Below are 23,375 nucleotides of genomic sequence, written 5' to 3' on the forward strand. Positions count from 1 at the left end.
GCTTCTTGAGCTAATAAGTCCCTATTGGAATGTTACAAGCTTGATTTGCAAGTCGGTCCGCATAAAAATTTGCTTCACAATATATATGAATTACATACGCAGTTTAAACTGTTTAAGGTATAGATATTGAGTTCAAATTTCTACCATACTAAGAGGACGGAAAAGGAACCATTTTGAAAAAAAAAAAGGGAGAAAAATATATATTCTGTGGGTTTGGGCCTTTCACGGGCAAAGTTATGGGCCTTTCCAAAATGTCGGTTCCGTCCTTCGACCTCCCCTGTCTTCTCATATATAAGGACCTAGGGTTTCGAAAGAGGGACGAGCCGACGAGGTCAAGTTCGAGCAGAGAGGGACGAAGGAACGCACGCTCGCGATGGGGAGAAGTACGTAAATCTTTTCGTTTCTTCATCTAATATAATCTTCCATGTTCTTCTCTGATGAATAATCTACTTGTCTGTCGCTCTTTTTTTTTTAATTTTTTTTTTATGTTATATGCATCTTCTTCATCGTTTTTTTTTTATCGGACGCAATCTGAGGATAAAAATTAGTTTATCAGAAAATGTACGGTATATCGGTGATGATCGTCACTTTATCTTGGATGCATAGTTAAACTGTTGGAAATGGATGGGTTTCTGCTTCTTCCTGTTGGAATCTGTGGTGCTTTAGTCTTCTTTTGAACTGTCTCTTTAATGTCTTGGTCTTGATATCTATAATTTGTTATTCATGCGTGTTCTTGAGCAGGAAGGCAAACTAATGTTGATTATACATTCAATTCCTAAGATGCAGTCTGTTCAATCTCTCGTATCAAATTATTAATTATCGTTTAGCTTACGCATTGTTATATGTTGCGCAGATTTCAAAGTAGTTACATCTTGCACCCTTGTTAGTTTTCGCATTATGCTTTTCAGTGAATACACAGAATGGGGTTTTTACTATGCACATGGAGGAATATTGCAACTTTTTTGTTTTAATCGCACTCTAGTTGCAAGTGCATACTTAGTTGAGTGCATCTTCTCGGTGGAAAATATTAGGTGGTGATTGTTAGAATACTTAAGTTATGCAAATAAATTATGCGTAGCGGATCCCATCATGTTCCTTTGAGTTGATAGTCTCTGACAACCCTTATGTAATTATAATTATTTATCCACACCACATGCTCTTGTATGAGGAGTCATAGTTTGAAATGATTTGTCTTTTTATGTTCATTCTGCTTGTTATTCATTGCCTTTTATTATATTTTGTAGGACCTGCTAGGTGTTACCGACAGATTAAGAATAAGCCATATCCCAAATCTCGGTTCTGTCGTGGTGTTCCTGATCCTAAAATCAGGATCTATGATGTTGGAATGAAGAAGAAAGGAGTGGATGAATTTCCATTTTGTGTTCACCTAGTGAGTTGGGAGAAAGAAAATGTGTCCAGTGAGGCTTTGGAAGCCGCTAGGATTGCTTGTAACAAGTATATGGCCAAATTTGCTGGAAAGGATGCGTTCCATTTGAGGGTCAGGGTGCACCCCTTCCATGTTCTGCGAATTAATAAGATGCTTTCATGTGCTGGGGCTGATAGGCTCCAGACTGGAATGAGAGGTGCTTTTGGCAAGCCACAAGGAACCTGTGCAAGAGTGGCAATTGGTCAGGTTCTTCTTTCGGTCCGCTGCAAGGATAGCAACAGCCAGCACGCCCAGGAGGCCCTCCGTCGTGCTAAGTTCAAGTTCCCTGGACGTCAGAAGATCATTGTTAGCAGGAAGTGGTACGTCTTGAGAATTTTTGCAACTTGTTTTTTATTCCTCTTGCATTGTAAACTAGCTTCGCTGCTATGCATTACTTTTCACTTGCCTTGAGTGTGTTCCTTTCAAATAGATTGTTGCGTGGAATTTTCATTCTTTGTTTGGGATTAGATGGAGGAGTATACAAGTCTTACTGATTGATAATTGTTTCAAATTTCTTTTTCCAGGGGATTCACTAAATTCAGTCGAGCTGATTATCTTAAGTTCAAGGCAGAGAACAGAATTCTTCCCGATGGTGTTAACGCCAAGGTAAGCTATATTGCATTCATTCCATATACATGCTTTATTGCTTTCATTTGTACACAAGAATCCATCCAAGGTTTGCTACCAGACGCCACTTCTCTTCTATGTAATGAACTAATTTATGAAGACTCATTTGAAGCATCTGAACATAATAGATATTCTCTGGATGCTATAAATGTTACTTGGTTGGTAGGATCATATTTCATTATTTCTCATAGCTTGTCGATTTTTCTTGGTTCTTATTCTCTGATAAGTCATAATTACATGGTTAATTTGGTTATTACTTTCAATTTGTTAACTGATGGAGCCGCATTTGGACTTTGCAGCTTCTTGGATGCCACGGGCCTTTAGCGAATCGTCAGCCTGGAAGAGCTTTTCTAGAAGCTGCCTAATCTTCTCAGCTAGTTGTTTCGTTTTGTCTTGATTTTTAAGTTTTTGATACTTGAACAAATCTCTGTCATTATATTTCGTTTGTATTAACTCATTATTCAGGCCAGTTTTAATTCAGTACCAAGTTTTGCTTAAGAATTTCGGATATACCAACCAGGGAGTTGAGGTTTAAGGCCAAGGTTATAGCCTAACATAACGTCCCCTCTTCAAAAAATTTAAATTTGTTTGCTAAATTAGGTTTAATCATTTTATTAATTTTAACGGAATAAGTGTTTAAAATAACAGATCAGTAGTGACTTCAAAATTTAAGTTTTATTTTTTGTAAGATAGGATTTTAGAAATATCTTATGAAGATGCGTCAAATATTTGCTTCATATTATCATTATTCCCCAATTGACATAAAAAATTGACGTGCACTTATTCTTTTAGCAAACTGAAACTAAATCAATTAGATACAATTACAAAATTCACCCCACTAGTTTAGGTCACACGTTGTAACTGTTAAAAGAAAACATAATGTATGATGATTCAAATGAAATACCTTTTTAATTAATTAGTTATTTATTATACATTAATGCTTTGCTTTTTTTTCCCTTGTGTAAAAAGAAACTGCAAGTGCTAAGTTGCCCGTCTATTTCTTCGCCTCTGACATTTCTTTTTTTCAACATTGGTTTTGTTTTGTTTCTATTCTACGAAAGTTACACAAATATAATATTTTAGAATTAATTTCTTTTTTGTACACACATACAAGGTTATTAGAGGCCACCACATGAGGCCTACCTCTAATCATTTTTACTCTCTCTACTTGTATTATTATTATTATGTATTTATTATTTTTTTTTTTGCAAAGGACTTGTATTATTTGCTTGCCCATAATTGGTAATTTGATCTGATCCAAACCAAATCGGTTCGGTCATCTCCAAAACCGGTTCGGTTGGCTGGCCCAAAACCGAATCGAGGTACTCGGTGCCGGTGGACACCCGAATTTTTCTTTTCCTCGCTGCAATCGTCTTCTCTTCTCTTCTCTGTGTCCAGTTTTCTCAGAAGAACATTACTGCAAATCCTCCTTCGAGTTTGTGTTTGGTAAATTTCTCCTAATTTTCCTTCATGCTTTCCAGAATCTCAAAACCCTCACAAAGGGTTCTTGATGGTCTTCTCGCCCTCAAGCTCAGACTTCAGTGCAGTCATGATCTGATCAGCTCCTCCAATGCCCGCCCTCCCATCTCCCCTCTTCGAGATCCAATCGTCAGAAATTCATCCTCCTCAGCATCTTCTTTCCATACGAAATTTCGCGCCAAACCCATTTCTTCCGATGTTGGTTTGTCTCGGATCCTCCATTCTCCCAAGCCCGCTGCCGGAAATCCTTCATTAGCTACTAAATTGAACGCCTATTGTTCTGCTTCTGGGTTTAGATTCTTCTCTGTAAAGATTCCCGGGTTTGGGAGTCAATTGAATGGAAATTTCGCAAAGAAGGTCCTTGATAAGCCCGCTACAGCTATTAGTTCTGCCTTCTCGCGGTATCGGGAAGCTATAGGGTTGCAAATTGAGGCGTTCTTCAGGAGAAATTATCTAGTTCTACTCGGGGTTGGAGGAGTTTTTGTTTGTGCATTGCTCTGGAGGATTATGTTTGGTATTGCAAGCACCTTTATTGGGCTCTCAGAAGGCATGGCCAAGTATGGATTTCTCGCTTTATCTTCAGCTATCGTTGCTTTTGCTGTGAGTTTCTCTAAGATCTCTTCGCCCCCTGTGTTAGTTGTTAGTTGTTACATTCATGTGGAAAAATGGTTCTTTCGATCCTTTTGTTTGCCTCCCTGATGGATGGAGTTAAGAATGTCGTTGTTTGCTTATCAACATCAATGGAACCGTGGTAATAAGTTTCTATAGAACCTTGAACAGACGAGATTAAGATCACAAATTATTGAACTAGTGTAGCATTCTTGCTTATTTAAGAACAAACCATGTCGTCACCCTTGTTTGTGTTCATTTCCGGAATGAGAGTTTCAAAGCCTTTGGCGTTCTTACATTTGTTTCTGATTTTCGCATTTTATAAGGTTCTCTTGTATTCAGAACCATTTTCTAACCGTTATGGTAAGAAGAAAATTAAAGAAAATGTACTACTATCCCTAGCCAATCTAGTTTCACTACTAAATGATCTGATGAAGGAACATACTATTTCAATATGAGCTCATTATGTTATCTTTGATTCCTGAGAATTTTAGTTTTAAGCTTTTAGCCGTGGAATTTGAATGTATACCTTTTTTCTAAAAAAAAAACAAAAAAAGAAAACTTGCTTTCATCGAGAAGAAATGAAAGAATGCAAAATGATATAAAAATAGCCCAATAAAAAGGATTTCCAAACCCCAAACTAGCTATACAAAAAAGGGGACGCAATCCAAAAGGACTTGAACTTGAGGATAATTACATAATACTAAAAATTCAAAAGGACAAGACCTAAAGAATTTGAATGTAAACCTCCTGCTTATACACAATAAGCACAGTGAATTTTTGCTTCTATATAAATCCAGAATTCATTTGTCCGCTGTGTAGAGACCTAACTTTATTATTTCTCCTCACCTCAGTTTGTGAAAATTGAATAATACATTTACTTTTTCTTTTATGAAGAACTATAGCCTACTTTATGGATTACCCTTGTTGAGTGTTATCTACCCTTTGTGTCTTTTTAAGGGCCTCTATATGCGCTCTAGATTCACAATCAATCCTGATAGAGTTTATAGAATGGCCATGAGAAAGCTCAATACATCAGCAGGAATTCTGGAGGTCATGGGTGCCCCTCTTTCAGGATCAGACTTGAGAGCTTATGTGATGTCGGGAGGTGGGTTAACTCTGAAGAACTTCACGCCAAATCGTAGGAGCAAGCGGTGCTTTCTTCTTTTTCCCATTAGGGGTTCTGAAAGGAAGGGTCTAGTCAGTGTTGAAGTCAAAAAGAAGAAGGGCCAGGTTTGCTTTTATGCTTGCTACTTCCTTATATGTTTACTAATGAAGCTGTTATACATTTAAATCTTGAAGAGTCATTTGCTGTTCTTTCTTGATATGAATATGGGCTCTTTTTGAATCTATGGATGATCATTATGCATTTATACGTTTTTTTCATGTGGAGAAATATCTATTATTGCTTCTCTGATTACTTTCCCACCAGCTAGCTTTATTAATTAATTAGTTAACTTGTAATGAATGCCTGTTAGTTCATAATGTCAAAGAGGTTATAAGCATGCACATTACAAGAATATACTCGTTCATTGATGGGTCAATTAATTGTTTTCCCAATATCTTTGATGGGCATCTGAAGTAGATCTGTAAGCTAGTTGATGGACATTGGCTGTTGACATAAGTTAGTTTTTTTAGTACAACTAGTGGGGATGAGTGATTCAAACTCATGACCTCTTGGTCGAGACATGTGTCAATTACCTTTGAGCTAAGCTTATGTTGGGAACTGTTGACATAAGTTAGTTAAAGTGTCGAAATATGGTGCAAGGAGTTTGTTGGCCATGAGCTTTAAGTATGTGGTGAGAGAATTATGCAAATATTCACATAACATGGTGAGAAAGTTCCCAAAAGTCAAAACTCTATCAACCTTGGGTTCTTATCAAATTGTATAGAATCATTATTCTTGTCATGGATTAAAAGAACCTTGAAGCTAGAATGAATAAATATGTTGAAGGTGAAAAACAACAGTTTCTAGAGGAGTTGGTGTATATTATTGTCATTTTGGCAGAATAGGGACTAGGGAGGGCACCATCAACTAATTTGTGGGGAAGAGACTCGACCATTCCTGGAGAATGACAAAGCTTCACCTTTAAGACTGATCTTCAAAAGCTTGGTCACTAAAGCAACTCCAGTCGGGACGAAATCAGAGAAAGGATGGGGGGTGCGGCTGTGGACCGTTTTAGCAAATTCTATCATGACTCAAACTGATTCTGGCATGGGTCAAAATATGAGGTATTACAAGTTCACGTATGAGAAGAATGAAATTGAGTTTGATGAGGGGGTCGGAATGCAGTTGGAAGATGGCTGCAGCAAAGCCAAGAACTATGTTTTTTCTTAAGGGATAGCGTGAGTGATTGTACAATTTGAGAGTGGGGTTGGGCCTGGGCTAAAGGAAAACAGCTAGAATTTTGGGCTGGGTCTTTGAGGTCTCTTTTATTAGACAGCCAACCATGAGGTGTTCTGATGGATAAGAAAAGGAAAGCAAGGTAGAAAACTCAGCCTCTGGGAACAATCTTCTTGCAATTGGATTAGACTTATGGTGGATCTGGTTTGAAATTACTGAGATATTTTTTTTTTTTTGTGAAAGAAACAATTTCATTATAGCATGAAATTACAAAAGTCCCATAGAGGGATTGAAGCACTTCCAATTGGCTATAAGGGAAGAGTAACTATAGTGGTGGAAAAGAAGAGAGTAATAGATCATAGAATGTTTTGGATGTGGCACATTGCACCTTAAAATCACGGAATAACTGCCTAAAATTTGTATATCTTAAATCTTGGATAGAAAACCACCATAGTTTGAACCCATTCTTTTAGGCCTTTAATTTTTTGTTGGCCTCGATTGGCCTGTGGATTGGTAAGTTGTGAGTCACTTGATGCACAAGTTCTGTGTGCATAGCTGCAAACACTCAAGGATTGTTGTAGAATCTGCTATCGATTTTGGAGAATTCTATTAATCTTGTACTTTCCTTTCTTCAGTTATATACAATGTACTATTATTAATCTTCAAAGAATCCTATGGAGGAGAGTGAGTAATGGGTCCGCCATTGATGCGCGAGGTTTTAGTCTATGGAGGAATTTTCCTTTTCCCTCTGAATTTGTTTGTTTCGTGCTGGAAAAAAACAGCGTGCAGTTTCTTGAAGATGAAGGGGGACCAATTATAGGCACTTGGGAGTTTAAATTTAACTGCCAAAAAAATCTTTCATTTTGGGTTTTTGGGGGTTTGGAATTTGTCAACCAATCATATTAATCTTCAAAGAATCCTGTCAAAACTAAATAAATATACCAAAAGCTATTTCTACTTTGACATAAATCTATGATATGGTTATTTCTTTTGAAGAGGCTTTAAGTAAATTTTAGCTATTGTGGTCTATATCCTCTGGAATTGAACTAGAAAATTTGCATTATTTTGGAATTATTTGATTCTCCCACATCCACCAACCCACACACACACACACACTCAAAATCAAGTATATTTATAAGACATGAAGCTGCTTAAGAAATTCTATCTGATGTTGTTATACATAACAAGAACGATATTACTCATCTTAATGTTATGGTATTATTCTTTTTTACAGTATGATATGAAGCTACTGGCAGTTGACATTCCCATGGCATCAGGACCTGACCAGCGGTTATACCTTATTGGGGACGAAGAAGAGTACAAAGTTGGTGGCGGACTAATATCTGAACTAAGGGATCCCGTTGTGAAAGCTATGGCAGCAACCAAGGAATTTGATGATCTTGACCAAATTGAGGAAAAGGAGGATGCAGAGAGAGAACTCCAAGAGGCAGAGAGAAAACACCAGGAAGAAATCGAAAAACTTGAGAAAGGAAGTTGAAATTCTTTCGTTCTTCAGATTTTGCGATGTCGTTTTCTACCCGTTGCGTCTTCATAGCCATTCTTTGAAGCGGTTTTGAGTTTCTAACCTCATCCATAAAAAAAATCAACTTGATTTCCTTTGAATTTTAGAGTTCTCGGAAGGCAAGTAAGTTGAATAAAGAGCTTACAATGTTATCATGGCATGTTTATGGACTCAACTTTTGCCTGTGATTTTCACGTTATCCCTCTTGTTTAATCTTCCCCTTCCTTTCTGTTTCTTGTTCATCAGTTTGCTTATTAATCTTTGATTCTCCAGAGCCTTCTATTATGCTAAGATTTTGAAACTAAAGAACCCAACCAAATTATTACCTAAACTTCAATGACATTATTTTAAATATAAAGATTAAATGGTAAAAGTAATCATCCATTCCATTTACTTCAACTAGTTAGACTTTGAAATTTAAAAATAATCATTAGGAAAGACATTTTAAACAGTAGATCATGAATTACTTCAAAATTTCATGAAAATTAGACTAAATAGCACAAATTTAATGTATATTTTTTTAAAAAATGTAACAACTTTTTCATTTTTATTTTTCAAATATGGCATAAACTTGACTTTTTTAGTATGTTTTATATTTAGCTTGATTTGGGGTTGGACTATATTATTTTTTTAGAATTTCAAACTTTATGCCATTTTTAAAAATACACATTCGGAAAATACCTCAAATAAAAATCACCCTTCACCCTTCAATATTCCTATTTTGTTTTCTTTTTAATACAACAATTTGGAGATGTAAGGGATTGATTCTCCGACTTTGAGGGAAGAAGTATATACCAATTATTAGCTCATGTTGGCTCTTTTCATATTTTGTTTTCTTGTTTACCGTTCATTTTTTACATGATAAATAATCACCAAAAGAAGTTTCTACATCATTTTCATCTAATATCCCCTAAAAAATGTTCATGACCCCGTACCAAATATAGTGCATTATCTAGTTTTGTCCTCTCTAATATCAATATAGAATTTTATTATTTTGGAAATCATAATTTATTAATCGTAACTTTGACTCGTTTCAATATTTCTAATTAATAAATGTAAATTTATTATATAAAATATTTAAACCTAATATATTCACTAACGTTCATTTGAATTTAATTAATACAACAATTACCTTTAGCATTAAAGTTTGAACTAAAAAGAAAATAATAATTAGTTAAAGTATTATATGTGCCATGTGGAACTCAAAAAAAGAAAAGAAAAAAAAAACCGTAAATCTCTATTTCAAAATTCAGATGTGTAACAGATTGAAATGGAAGTTATGTGCGACGATGGATAGCAGCTGTGTGATGGTGCGATGTTGACAAATGGAAGCTCTCCATTGTGATCCCGTGCCGCAAAAAATGGCTTGTCCTTCATCGATCGTATTCCCTCTGCTCAGAAATTCCTCTTCCTCCTTCAACCAACGCATATCCGCCTTAATTAGACTGCCTTTTATCGATTTTTTCGTCCTCTTCCTTCCCTTGCCGCTGCGTCCCCTGAAATTTCAGGCTCGGCTTCAATGACGAGTTGTACAAGATGCTGAGTCAACGCTATCCCGAGGTAACAATTTCTCCGTTCATACTCCACCTCCTTCACATGGACAGCCTACGAATTTGCATTGATTCGATCAGACCTACATTTCGCGAATGCGTAAATTCTTTTGCGCTCATTGTTTCCGATTTATAGATTATGCGCTATTTTTTGTTTTTGTGTTTTTGTTCTGTGATTCCGTATCCTTTGTTGAATGTCTGCATCTTACATTTGCTTCTGAGATTGTTTTGATGAGGCCGAGGCCAAGTTTGAAATGGCCGAGGCCGCGCTGATGAAATATCTGCATCTCAATTCTTACATCTGTTTTGATGCAATATGGCCGCAGTTTTCTCTGTAAATTTCGAAGAGAGGCCGTTTGAATGATATTTGAGGTCTGATTTGGAAACAATTTTTGTTTTATTTTATTTTAGGATTGTGATTGAATGACTCATAGAAATTGATTTATTGACATTGAAATAACTGTTCATAGCATCGTGATTTTTTTAATTTTAAATAGATCATTTGTTAAAACACTGTACGGAAGATTTGAAACTAGTTACCATTACCAAACATGTTTTTACTGTTTTTTTTCTGAAAAACATATTTTAGAAATAGTTTCCAAACAATTCTTTGGTTTCAGTTTCTCATCACTATTTCACTAATAGATCAAAGAAAAGGTAATTTGTAATATCTTTTCAGAGAAAAATATTGGAAAGGTATCCAATGACTATTTGTTTGTTGTTTTTTTACCTTTGTTTCTCTGGAAGATTAAAAATAAAAAATCACTTGAAATAGAAGATAGGGGAATCTTTTTTGTCAAACATAGATGATTTTCAAGAAAGAAACGAGAACAAGAATAGGAGACGAGTATATTATCAAATGAGGGCATTACCTGCTAGGAGGACAACTTCCTCCTCCCACCTCCCCTTATAATGGCTTAAGGCCATGATCCATAAAAACAGTGGTTCGATTTGATTTACTTATCATTCCCCAGTTTAAAACCTGTGAGTTAAAATAATGGACAGAGGACTTTGCTACTTATAATGTTGCCATGTTTATTAATGTTGGGATTTTATGGTCTCATATTTGATGCATACATTATTTTGAATTTTCTTTGACTCGTGCTTGGAAAAGACGTACTTTGTTTGAGTTTGAAGGTATGTTACCTTGCTTCCCAATAGGAAATTTGCCACAAAGTTAGACCACTTATGAATAGAAATCTACCTACACGCTTCTCATCTTATCTTCCTCGAGAATTTTTATCAGATTGGGTTTGAATAAAAATGAAAATTGCACAAAGCAAAGGAGAGAGAGAAAAAATCAAAGTAGTCTCGTAAAAACTTGAACAAGGAGCACAACTTTTTCTTCAATTTTCCAGTACTACTGATTGCAAGCTCTATTAGAAAATGAACTAATATCTAATCCTACATGTGCTGCTGACTGACAGATATCATGTAACTTAACAGGTATCCTGTTTGGAAACAACCTTAATTTTTCAGACAGAGATTCGATTTTGCATTTTCAATGGGAAGTTGCTGGACTAAGGTAGGCCTTGCTGGAAATTATTCTCTCTCTATCATTTTTTCTTCCGGGTTTTGTATTGGATTTCTGGTATAGTGCTCTCTGCTTTGTTTTGTTTGCTAGCCCCGCAGTTTCTGCCATGTCCTTAATACATTTTGTTTTTATTCAATCAAGTTCATGGTCATCTTGGCCCACATAACCAAGTGGAGTTTGAAAAAAGAAGGAAAGAAAAAAAGCTTCGCTTCTGTGGATTCTTACTTGTTCAGAATCATGCAAGTCCACTAAGTTTGCGGAGGATCAATTTTTCTTTCTTGAAATATCATATCTGGTCTCTCTCTTTCACATAGTTTTTAAAATAAACCTACTTTAAAGGGATTTATCCTGAAATTCTTATTCCAAGTTCCAGTTTTCCTTGTCTGCTAATGGTCAGTGTTGGTTTACATGATGTCAACATCATGAAAGATACTTAAATGATAGTGTTGGAGTGTTGGTATCTTAGTGATGGCCCTCATCTTTGGCACGTTCAGAAAAATTATTGAATGTGGTTGGCCTTCTAGCTATTAATTAAATGTATGACTAAAGTACAATTTAAATTTCTTTTCATACACCTTAACAGTATAAAACTACCAGTCATATTGTCCCAGCGTCTTCAAATAATTTATCTATCTTCTAAGTAAGTTACATCCACACTTGACATTTTGCAGTTTTTCAATAGTGATCAAGAAGACCAGGGCGAGGTCCAGAATGTTGATAGCAAAAACGTACATCTCATTACATCAATGGAGACGTGGGAGGCGAAGCTCTTGGAAGCAACCAAAGATGGCAAGATTGTAAGTTTCTCCTACAGTGTTGTTTCCTTAATGGCAGGATAGGGACTAAATTTCTAGCTTGTTTATTCATTGTGTTCGACATTTAACAAATTCAAGACTTTTTTCATTTATCTAAGTGAATAGTGAAGAAAAATCTACAGTGAGAGAATTGTTTTACCTCAAAACTATGCAACAGGTTATTGCAAATTTCTGTGCACCATGGTGTAGACCCAGTAAATCCATGACAGCAGGGTATTGTGAGCTTGCTGATAAGTATACCTCCATGGTATTTTTGGCCATTGACGTCGACGAGCTGGCTGTAAGTAAAAGCACTTTCCCATATTTATAGAACTTCATTATCTATGACTCTACCTTTCAATTTTAACAGTTAGGCATGTATATCTAGATTTTATTGTTACCAAAAATTCTATACAATTTCAGATGAGAAATGAGAAATAAAAGAACAATTATCAAATACTTGTGTTTTTAGAACGTTGAAAACAAAGAATAGGGTGTAGTTTATTGTTTTATAATGTGGTTTGAATGGAAATTTCTTACACTGAGGTGTGGGGTGTGCAGGAGCTTAGTACGTCGTGGGAGATCAAAGCGACTCCAACGTTCGTGTTCCTTAAAGATGGACGCCAATTAGATAAATTAGTAGGGGCTAACAAGTCAGATCTGCAACAGAAGCTAGCTGCTATGGAAGATGTAACCAAATCTCAGAGCTGATACTTTTTTCTAATGTCATACATTGAATCCTAAAAAGCAGCACAAAGAATTCCAAAACAAAGAAAACTGAGCCCATAACAGACACACACAGGAAATCTTTTCGGCTTTTGTATCATCAAATTTCATTGTGAATTTTCATTCCATACACACCACCATTAAAATCCATTCGTTCTTATGGTTTTTTGCTTGGGAGGGAAGAACTCGATGTACTGCTATCAAGTGCAATGCAATTTCGGTGTTGAATTACGAAATCTATTCTTGCAGTTTTAATTGTTGAGTTGAGATCACATGAATTTTATACTGTTCTTATATTAGGCATAAAAATGTCCCTCCCCTGTATAGTTACATCCTGTTGACGCAGCAGCCTTTAGAAGCAAGCCAAAGAGCAGAGACGGGTTGGAGAAGAAGGGGCTGTGATCGGTATCCATGTCGTATACGATCTCGGGTGGCCATCGCTTTATCATAGCATCTTGTTGCTCCCTTTTGATTACACGATCATACATTGTTCTTATAAATACTCGTTTCACCTTATCGGCAAATTCTTCCTCCTCTCTAAACTGAGCAGTCTTTAATGCCAGGATTGGCCCTGGCCTTAGAAGCATGGCGCCCAGCGTAGAATCCTGAAAAACGCCATACATCTCAAACACGGTTCATGTTGCCCCTACTCCTAGTTTGTCTTAAACTAAAAAAGGTCATATTAAGAAGTAGAGATTTAAAAAAAAATTCAATCTAATTTTGATAATCTTGATCAATAAATATTTTGGTTTTGGGTACCTCGTGGGGGCTCATGTGATAGCAGATCTTGCGCTGGAATTCCCTTTTGATGATGGCTGTGGTTGGAGGTTGTTGGGACCCTAGTCCAAATTCTAGGTCATAAACATCCCCAAACTCGGATAAATCTGGCACTCCCTGCACACATTTGACCAACATACATAAATAAACAAATTATCATCAGTACTATTGAAATGATGAAAGATTAGAAAAGAAAAAAAGGTTAAAGACAACATTTATAAGACAGATTCTACTTCCTGAGGAATTCCTGCCGTCCAAGACACGGGACCAGGTCTAAAAGTCGTTTATTTACTAAATCTCTCTATTCTTGAGTACAAACAAAGTTCTTCCTTAACTAGGAAAATCAAAGTTCCATCATATATAGACAAGAATAATTATCTCAAAATCACACAAGCTTCTGCTCAAAATATACTCTCCTCCAATCTTTCTTTCTTTGACAATTGGGGGTCGTAGCTTTCTCCTCCAATCCTTTTTTACTAAACCATTTCAAAAGACCATAGGTTAAACGCACTCTCTGGCCAACTTAAGCAGGGAATATAATGAAGCTGGAGAACGACTTTTTTCTATAAAGAAAATAAAAAGAATTAATAAATAAACCTTGAAAATTCTAGAGTGAATCACTTATTTAGAGCAGTAGAAAATTCTGTTCCCCAATCCATTGATAATGAATGGGTTTGCATTGTTAGTTCCTTCAATCAATGAAGTAATGAACTTTACAAAGAAAAAGATGTGTGGACTGCACACGTGAGAACTGTGTACTCGCGGAAGCTGTCGGCTCCGATTGAGTACACTATTTGCGGCCTTGAAAACTCCAACTGGCCTAACCCAATTTTGACTTTATTCCGTACATACCAGGCAAAATATTCCACCTAGGCACTGTAGTAACATACACACCATCTATATTATTCTCACTATTAGATTTGATTTTATTTTAAACCAATACTTGACTCACAAATCACCTGTGTCATTTTTTAAAATTTGACAATTATTTATTTTTTATAAAAATAAAAAATAAAAAATATTTTTTCTCTCCAAAAGAGAAAAATTTCTATTCTGAATAAGTATTTTTGAAAGTCAAATTCATATGGAATATAAATATCTTAAACCTATCTTATACACTTTTACTAATTTTATAAACTACATAAATCAAAGCTATTAAAATCGTGTTCTAGTGACTTGAGCATAATTCAACCAATTAAAAGTAACATTCTAAGAAGTTAGAAGTTCAAACTCACCGTACCTTTGATTTACTAAAAAAAATCACCCCTAAACTATCCACATAAATTACAAATCTATAGATCAAACAACTACAAGAACCTACAATTTTGTAATTATTCTGTTATAAGTTTATAACATAAAACTTTTTCTCTTAGATATACAGATTCAGATATCTTAAAATTAGGGGCCAAATAAAAATATGGTTAAAACTTAAAAGATATTAAAAGTTATATAAAAAAATATTTCATGGCACTGTGGCACAGAAAATTTACAGCACAATTTTTTTTTTCACTACACAGAAAGGGACACGTCCTTTTCTGGTGCTGCGGCACCACTGTACCAATCTATTTCATCAGAAAAATCACATCCGTGATGTATACAAACTCTAAATTTTTATGACAATTTATCAAATTAAGATCATATATGAATTATAATAATCTGAAAATTCTTTTTATAAAAAAATCTCTGCTTGTAATTTTCTATAACCAATTCATGACCTAAGTAAAACTCAGCCAGTCAAATCAATGACAATATTTTTTTCATAGGATTAAATCTCTAATTTTTGTTTGAATTTTAATATTCTAGAAAGGAAAAAAAAAGTTAGACCTTCTAAATAAGGTAGTTTCAGTAAATTGTAAAAATGAAGTAACCGACAAAAATAAAGTATATCTGAATTAAATTTTGCACAAAAAGAATACAGAAACTTATGTGAATTATTTAACATAATGGAATCTTCTCAGACTATTATGAGTCAGAGAGGATGGGCATTAGTACTACAGTAATAGGGGATAAGAAATGGTTAATTAGCAGCCAGCTGGCCGGTGGCTGTCTTTAATCCATTCTCTTAATTAAAGACAAAATAATGAGACTAATTAATTGACTAAATGTTATTTGCCTCGTGCGATTGCGATGAGAGCAAGCGCCTCCGATTTCCTAACCGCCAACTATTCACACATTGGCCATCATCTTCTCAGTTCTCACTTCCCCTGGCCCTGAATCTTCTAAACCGCCACCGGCCGGCGACGAGTTTAACAATAACATCGCCGTCCGGCAGGAAAATTCATACTAAAACGCTGCACTACTACGCTACGATTACTTCAATTAGCATTTCTAAACATACACACATGAAATTTCATGAATAGAAGCAGAGAGAAGAAGAGGATTGTTTACGTCTTTGATATCTTGATCGGTCTGGTAGCCTAATTTTAGCATCGTCGCCGCTACGTACACCGCCAAACGGATTTTCTTCGCGAACTTGAGAGTTGCTTGAGTCACACTTAATCCTCCGGCGCTATGTCCAACCAGTATGATCTGTAAAAGTTCCAACAAAAATTTCTCAAAATTAACTTTCAGCCCGATCGTATAATCGATAGAAGAAACAGAGACTTCCGACGAATAAATTAAATACATCGACAAATTAAATACCTGTTCGTTCTCCGGCAGAGTGGAGATGAAGTCGAGCAGAGGCTTATTGTAATCGTCGAATTTGATGACGGAATTAGGATCGGAGCGATCGATTCCGGCGCCTTTGAGATCAATACAGGTAACCTTGAAGCCGGAATTCTCCATCAAACACCTGATTCTGTACCAGCACCATCCTCCTCCACTTATGCCGTGAACGAGCACGAAGTGCGGCGTCTGCGGCAGCGGCTTCTGCACTGCTACAGAGACGGCACTTGGCGCCAGGTTATCTTCCTCTCCCATGGCGGTCTTCAATATTTACGAATTGGAATGATTGCAAATATATATATATAGGCGAACCTGTAGTTGAACTAGTCCTTGAAATCATTATAATGTTTTTCTTTTTTATTTCGGACCTTACAAGATTTAATGATTTATATTTTATTGTTACTTTCAGTTCCACGATCGTTGAAAAACTTGGAAGTGGAACGATTGAAGACAGTGATGGAGCTTGATCATCACGTCCACCTGGAGACTTGGACGGACGAGATTTAATCCCGGTGAAGGTCTGCAACTGCACGGCCTCGCTCGTATTGAGACTTCTGTGTGTGCAACTGCAGGGGAAAGCATTCTAGAGTTTGTTGAAATGAATTATATAATCCAATATAGGAATAGGTAGACGTGGCAATGATGATATAATTTTGTTTGAAAATAAGTACCAATTTGACTGCTAAGCAATAAATTTTTGGATTGAAAGTGAGTTGGTGGTATAAAATCTGATTTTTTTTTTTCCCTTTGGCCTCTAGAACCAATGAATCACTTGTCATAGTTGGAAATTTTAAAATTAAAAAATTTAAAGAAGAGCAGAGTTGCATTTAATATTCTAGCTATTTAATTTAAATACGTAGTTGGTATCGGATTTGAAATCTAAAAATATATGAATATTATTTTCGTTGGTAGAACTTTAGTCATTGGACAACATCCATCGAGACTACTTAAATCGTCACCTTTTTTTCGTTCTTTGAATTTTCTAAGTTACTGAATTTGAATGTAATACAAATCCTACTTTAGAAAAACGTAATAATAATAAAATACCACCAAAGTTCACCCAATTCACTTGATTTAAATTTGAAAGTAAGAAATTGAATTTGAGTAAAACGAGGGTGGAAGATAGGTGAGAATGTACATGAGATTATTATTATTTTATTTAGTACAACAATTTGGAGATATAAAAGATCGAATCTCTAACTTCAAGGGATGGAGTATATGTCAATTACCGATGAACTATGCTCATGTTGTTGATTAGTTGGGTAAATATTTCGACAAAAAGATTGGAGTTTGAAACTTTACTCCACCTATATTTTAACTAACACACATATATATATGTATGTGTATGTTTATTATATATATACACACACGTGGCACTAAATTTTTATACTTATTTTATTGTAGTATTTAATGTATTATGTTTTAAGCGCAGCTGATTTCACAAATTTTTTTTTTTATTTTTGTAGTAATTAATGTAAAACAGAATTCATTTAACCGTGTGTGGGTGGCCATTATATTGCCATATGGTCACAGAACTAATTTAAATTCTGTTTTTATGTGAGGTGGGTGGCATAAAATTAATACAGCAGTTGTATTGTATTCAATAAAACTGCTGTATTTCATTAAACATAAATCTTGTTTGGCATTATATACACATATAATATATGATTCTTCCACGTATGTTATAAAATTTGATAATAAATAATTAACGATTTTAGGTAAACATAATATGGAAATTTAGTAATAAGGATCCAAACGAGTATGTGAAAACCTTTCAGACCAAAAGAGAACATTTAAGAACTATAGTAGAATTTAAACTATTTTTTCTTAAATACAATAGGGATTAATAGTATAACATAACATAAAATACTATTTTTTAAAAAAAATTAGAAGTATTTACATAAACAATATAAATTATATTTGAATATAGTAGAAAGTTTAAAATTTACATTAAAAAAAACATAATTCAAATCAAATTCAATCTAAATATAAAACACCACGAGAAAAATCCAACTTATATTATATAATATTCGACAAATTTTTTTTTTTAAATCTGCCATTAAAATACACGTTAATTTATAATATGAAATGAATATCTTAGAATGGAATATACCCAAAATAGTATTGGAATTCTACATGTTATTTTCAATGTATTAAAATTAGGTGATGTGGACACCTAGACATGGAAGACACGTCAGCAAAATAGTGGAAAGAAGCCAAGTATATATTTTTGGGAAAAAAAAACAAACAGAATATATTAAATGCAAAAAAAAAATCTGATTTTAAACAAGATATCCCCTGTTTTGGGGCAATTTCCTTTTATTTTGTTTTTTTATGCCCACTTTGCAGGCCCCGACAATATCCTCATTGATTTCATTTTCGTTGTCTTATTTATTGTGGTATTAAAGATAAGAATTTTGGATTAAAAAACAAAATCAAGAAGCCTTTTTCCAATTTAATTAATTATTCCCTTTGAATTTTGATTACCCACCTAACCTGTTTAAATTAATTAATTTATAGTTTAATATGTTTAAATTGCGACCGCTATAAGATTTTTTTTTTTTTTAGTTAGCTGGAAGGCTTATTTGATTATGGTTTTCTTTTTCTATTTTTGTTTTTTTTATAATATTTAAAAAAATTTCTTATATAGTTATAAAGTAAAAAGTTTCTCTGTCTTGCAATTTATTTCTAGCTCGGTTTATTAAAGTTATGCTCAATTTTATTTTTGGTTTAATGTTTTTAAAAGTTAAAGTTTTGAAAATAATTTGTATTTTTAATAGATACTTATTTATAAAATTTTAGTCTGTTTATATATATAATTTTTTTAATTCTCAAATTTTACTTGGATTTCAAAAGTGTTTTTGAAATTAGATCTACACCTGAACAAAAATGTTGGCATGCTTGTTATAAATGAAACAAAAAATTAAAAATATTATCAAAATCACCGACATATTTTGTTTTCATTCCTTTCTTTATTAAAAATTAAGGTTGTTCATTGCATACTGCTTTATTTTATAATCTATTTTAAAAACTATAGTTATAATTAAATAAAAAAACAGTTCTCAAAACCCCATATTTTTATCTTTTTAAAGTTATAAAATAATAACTATAAAGAAAGATAGTGAGACAAAGTAAAATAGGGAATGAAAACTATATATATTCCTCACTCTTAATAAAATAAAAAAAATAAATATAAATAACTTATTCTAAAGACATGTTAATAATTCTCAATCTCAGTATGGATCCCACTGATCGAGAATCATTTCTTTACAAGGTTAGTAAATAATATGATAGAGAATTAGAAAGAATAACTATCATATCTTCATATTTCTTATTCCCTTCCTAAATACACTTTGTCATAAGGTGTATAATTTAATAATATTTTTAGGAATATGATACTTTTGTAATGTTTTTAGTACTTTTAAATAGACATGGATATTTAATAATATTATAATTCCCATAATATTTTAATAGACTATTTCACTGAATAATAAAAACAATCTAAATCATCTATCAAGCACATACATAAAAATGAAGAATACAAAAAAAAAATTGGCAAAGTAATATCTACGATATTTCTATTAGAAATAAAAATCTTTTGACTAATGGACTTACCACAGGTAAAATATGTTGATTATGTATAATATGATGACTGCTTTTTTATTTTTAAAATTTAGTTAAGATTTAATAATATTTTAGAAAAGTAAACAAAACAGATCAAACAATTTTATTTTAAAAAGACGTCCACCAATTATTTTATTTATATTTTTTGTATTCTTAGGATACAATTGTCTTACGTAGAGTCAATATTTGCAGCGAGATTTTTGCGGAAATTTTGTTATAAAATAAATCAATTTTTAATCTCAAACAAAAAATGTAATGCAATGGAGAAAAAGTCAAACGACGCCGACTTAAATATTTAAAAATAATAAAATAAAATAATTAAAATGGGTCCATCGCAAGTTTTGCAGTCCAAAAGCGAACAATTTTATGGACGGCGTCGTTTAGCAAAAGTTATGCAATGCTAGTTAAAGATCAAATGTCTTAATTAATAAATCATCAATAGATAAATTATAGTTTTAAAAACTTAGTTTTACGATTAAGATACTTTATTTAATCATTATCCATATATTTGTTGTACTAGAAATTTTTTTTTAATTTCACTGGAACATTTTTACTCTAATAAAAATTTATTGCTGTCTTTATCACTATTCTTAAATATGACAAAAATCTAGTGCGACAAATTATTTGTAGAAATGATGAATATAGATGCTTAACACGACAATTTAATTTAAAATTTCGAGACTTTGTAAATTATATTGGTTTCAAAATATGAATTTAGGTAAAGTTTTAAACCATTATTTTGATTGAAGTATAAAAGTAACTAGGGAACCTATATATGAATTTAGGTAAAGTTTTAAACCATTATTGTTTTAGGAGTGTGATGAATAATATTTTTTTTGATCTCTGACAGTTCCTTTTAAGAGTGTAAATACCAAAATAGCTTGTTATATTGAATTTTTGTTATTTTCCCATCATGGTAGAGGCATTTAGTGAGTTTTCATTAGGAGCTGTGATGAATCTTAAACATATAACTAAATTGAAGCTAAAATTAAAGTATAGAGATTAAAAACCAGTGAAAGTAACATAATTATCCAACTTAATAAGTTTGTAACTCATTAATTAAGATATATATATATATTATCGATCAAGATGTTGGAAGTTCAATTCACACTTCCACATGTTTGTTGTTAAACTGAAAAAAAAAAATCAATTTAATACACTAAGTCAAATAAGTTAGTATTATGATAATATATAGTAACCTTTTTAATTGTTTGTGTCTCATTGTGTCAATTGAACTAAAATTTATTTATCAATTTGTAGGAATATTAGGTTAGTTAAAGGTATTAATGACATAAATTGAACATAAAATATTGAGTAATACATACCTAATAGAATAGGTTACTAAAAAAAACTAATAGAATAGGAGGAGTTAGTGTTCGTTGTCGCGTTGACTTGAACATTTACAAATTAAATAAACATTAAATTTATAAATGCGTTTGTCAAATAAGTTATAAGCTTAGTCAAAAGAAGTGCATTGATGTAAGGAAACATAAACTACTAGATGTAAACTTTAAGATAGAGTTTTAGTAATTATAAATTTATAATTAAAAAAACTAATTATAAATAAAGTATTTGAAAAAATCAATTATCAATATTGATTTAACCTCTTATTTTTTTCCTTTTTACATTTTGCGATAATCGTGAATTAATTGACCATTTATTTAGGTATTCATGAAATTAATCATAATAATACATTTTAATACAACATGTGAGGGTGGAGGATCGAACCCACAACCTCTTAATTGGAGATATATATGTGTCCTAAGTTATGCTCACTTTAGCTAATCATAATAATATTTTATTATCGATCACTTGTATTTTACATTTTAACCAAAATTTCAACTAATTTTGTTATTCTTTTGCCATATATACTCATATCTATAGCATTGAACTTACATTTTTTTTAATATCATTGTATGGAAGTAAATTTGAATTTAAGACTTTTTAGTTAGAGATAGGTGTCCAGTTGAGTAATCAGGTTCGCATATTGAGCTTGCATATTGGTTATATATCTACAAACCAACCCCTTTTCACATTATTTATCTCTCTTTATTTCCTTATACAAAAATTTTAGAAAGTCCTTTGATAACGTTATTGTTATCAAATTTCTTTTCTACGGCATTCTAAGGCCTTATGGGTGTCAACTTGAACAGAGTTTAATTGATTAAGACATCTATTTCCTATCAAAAGGTGGTGAGTTTGAATTCCAACCCTCATATGTTATACTTAAAAAAGTAGGAAGAATATAGAGTAGTAGGTAGAGAAAAATATTTTAAAATTTATTATTGACATAAAAAATTATTAAAAGAAGTCACTACATATATATATACTCAATAATTTTTTTTCACATTTTTCAATAATTTTTATATATAGTCAATAAAAATATTTTTCACATATATATATTTTGCTGGTTAAGAAAGCTAGTGAAAAAACTAATGAAAAATTAACACGAACTAAAAATAGAGCATTTTCTAAAGGTATAAGATTTTGAAACCTAGTGAAAAGGAAAACTTAACTCAAATGATGAGAACCAAATTAAAAAAGGTATTTAATTATGAAAATATATATATATATATATATATATATATATAAATAAAGTGAGGTTATGAAGCGGAAAAAAGGTGTTGGCTTTGAAAAAAAAAAAATATATATATAAGGCTTTTCTTTTCTTTCTTTCTTTTGGGTGTGTGGATTTGGGTAAAGTTAAAAGGACCCATGGAAGGTCAATAATTGGACTATTATTATTGTATTTTAAGTAGCTTTGCCTTTTTTTCCCAGTAGCTACTTAAAGTCATACCAACTCATAACTAAACCCTTTTGCAACCTCAAAGCAAAACCATGCTTTGTCTTAGCCTTTGGACAGAGAAACTTTTCTCTTTTTTCTTTTCCTTTTTCTTTTCCCAATTCATTAAAAAATTGTTTATAAAGGTACAATACGTTTGTGTGCATATACGTGTAGGTGAGATTCTAATATAAAATTTAAAAGATCACGGGTATGAATTGAAAGATCTTAACTGTCTACAAAAAAAAATCAAGATCAAATTATCCAACTCTAAATTAAGTAGATAGAATCCGTTCGTAAGTATTTGAATCATTGTTTGTTTGAAATTATATATTATCGTATTTGGACAATGTACTCGCATACATCTAGATACGGTGATGTCAAAGTAGATATATATCGATAATTTTACTACGATAATTTGAAACCAAGTTGTTTTAATTTTATAATAAATTAAATTGATAAGCTCAATTGGGATATTGTGTGCGGGAGAAAAAAGGATTTTTTACTCCATGTATTTATTTAGATGAATCAATTTTAAATTAAACATAAGGAGTGAAAATAGAATACCTCCCTCAAACCCATGTTAGAGAATTAACTAAAACTCATTTAAATAGAGCATCTAAATTTGACTTTTTAAAATATAAATTAGAAAAGTATTTTTTTAGTAAAAAAAGAAAAAAGAGGTATGGAGATTTAAACTTAGTAAAAAAAAAAATACTAAACTCATCATCGATATAGTTGAGCAACAAAAAAAATACCTAATGTTCAATACCAAAATGTTCAAACCAACACTAAAAAAATAGTTCCACTCAATCAAAAAGTACTCACATATATTGTAACAAATTCTACCGCTCAATTGCTTACTGTTTAATTCATGGTAAGTTGGTTATTCTGTTTTCTAAGTTGGTATTTTA

At 32.7% G+C, this 23,375-nt stretch overlaps 4 protein-coding genes across 4 annotated transcripts; 3 read left to right on the top strand and 1 right to left on the bottom strand.

Annotated features, from left to right (window-relative positions):
- The first annotated feature begins 247 nt into the window (after positions 1-247).
- On the top strand, positions 248-2,554 carry LOC111006723 (large ribosomal subunit protein uL16). Its single transcript, XM_022278804.2, has 4 exons — positions 248-383; positions 1,245-1,746; positions 1,951-2,032; positions 2,353-2,554. The coding sequence occupies exons 1-4, from the start codon at positions 374-376 to the stop codon at positions 2,416-2,418; spliced, it is 660 nt and encodes a 219-aa protein (XP_022134496.1). The 5' UTR covers positions 248-373; the 3' UTR covers positions 2,419-2,554.
- Positions 2,555-3,398: 844 nt separating this feature from the next.
- On the top strand, positions 3,399-8,236 carry LOC111006472 (uncharacterized). The gene is made up of 3 exons (XM_022278435.2): positions 3,399-4,132; positions 5,102-5,374; positions 7,720-8,236. Exons 1-3 carry the CDS (start codon positions 3,524-3,526, stop codon positions 7,981-7,983), a joined length of 1,146 nt encoding a protein of 381 aa, XP_022134127.1. The 5' UTR covers positions 3,399-3,523; the 3' UTR covers positions 7,984-8,236.
- A 971-nt stretch (positions 8,237-9,207) lies between these two features.
- On the top strand, positions 9,208-12,679 carry LOC111006572 (thioredoxin H4-1). The gene is given in 6 exon segments (XM_088123096.1): positions 9,208-9,567; positions 11,004-11,039; positions 11,042-11,082; positions 11,774-11,888; positions 12,064-12,186; positions 12,447-12,679. Coding segments are annotated over 6 exon segments (489 nt in total). The 5' UTR covers positions 9,208-9,543; the 3' UTR covers positions 12,597-12,679.
- On the bottom strand, positions 12,677-16,504 carry MES17 (methyl esterase 17). The gene is made up of 4 exons (XM_022278577.2): positions 16,032-16,504; positions 15,777-15,917; positions 13,371-13,505; positions 12,677-13,216 (listed from the first exon to the last, which is right to left on the bottom strand). The coding sequence occupies exons 1-4, from the start codon at positions 16,308-16,310 to the stop codon at positions 12,908-12,910; spliced, it is 864 nt and encodes a 287-aa protein (XP_022134269.1). The 5' UTR covers positions 16,311-16,504; the 3' UTR covers positions 12,677-12,907.
- Between the last annotated feature and the right edge of the window lie 6,871 nt (positions 16,505-23,375).

This window comes from Momordica charantia, assembly GCF_013281855.1.
Source record: "Momordica charantia cultivar OHB3-1 chromosome 4 unlocalized genomic scaffold, Mcharantia_2.0 BLBB01000004.1, whole genome shotgun sequence".
Lineage (NCBI taxonomy): Eukaryota > Viridiplantae > Streptophyta > Magnoliopsida > Cucurbitales > Cucurbitaceae > Momordica > Momordica charantia.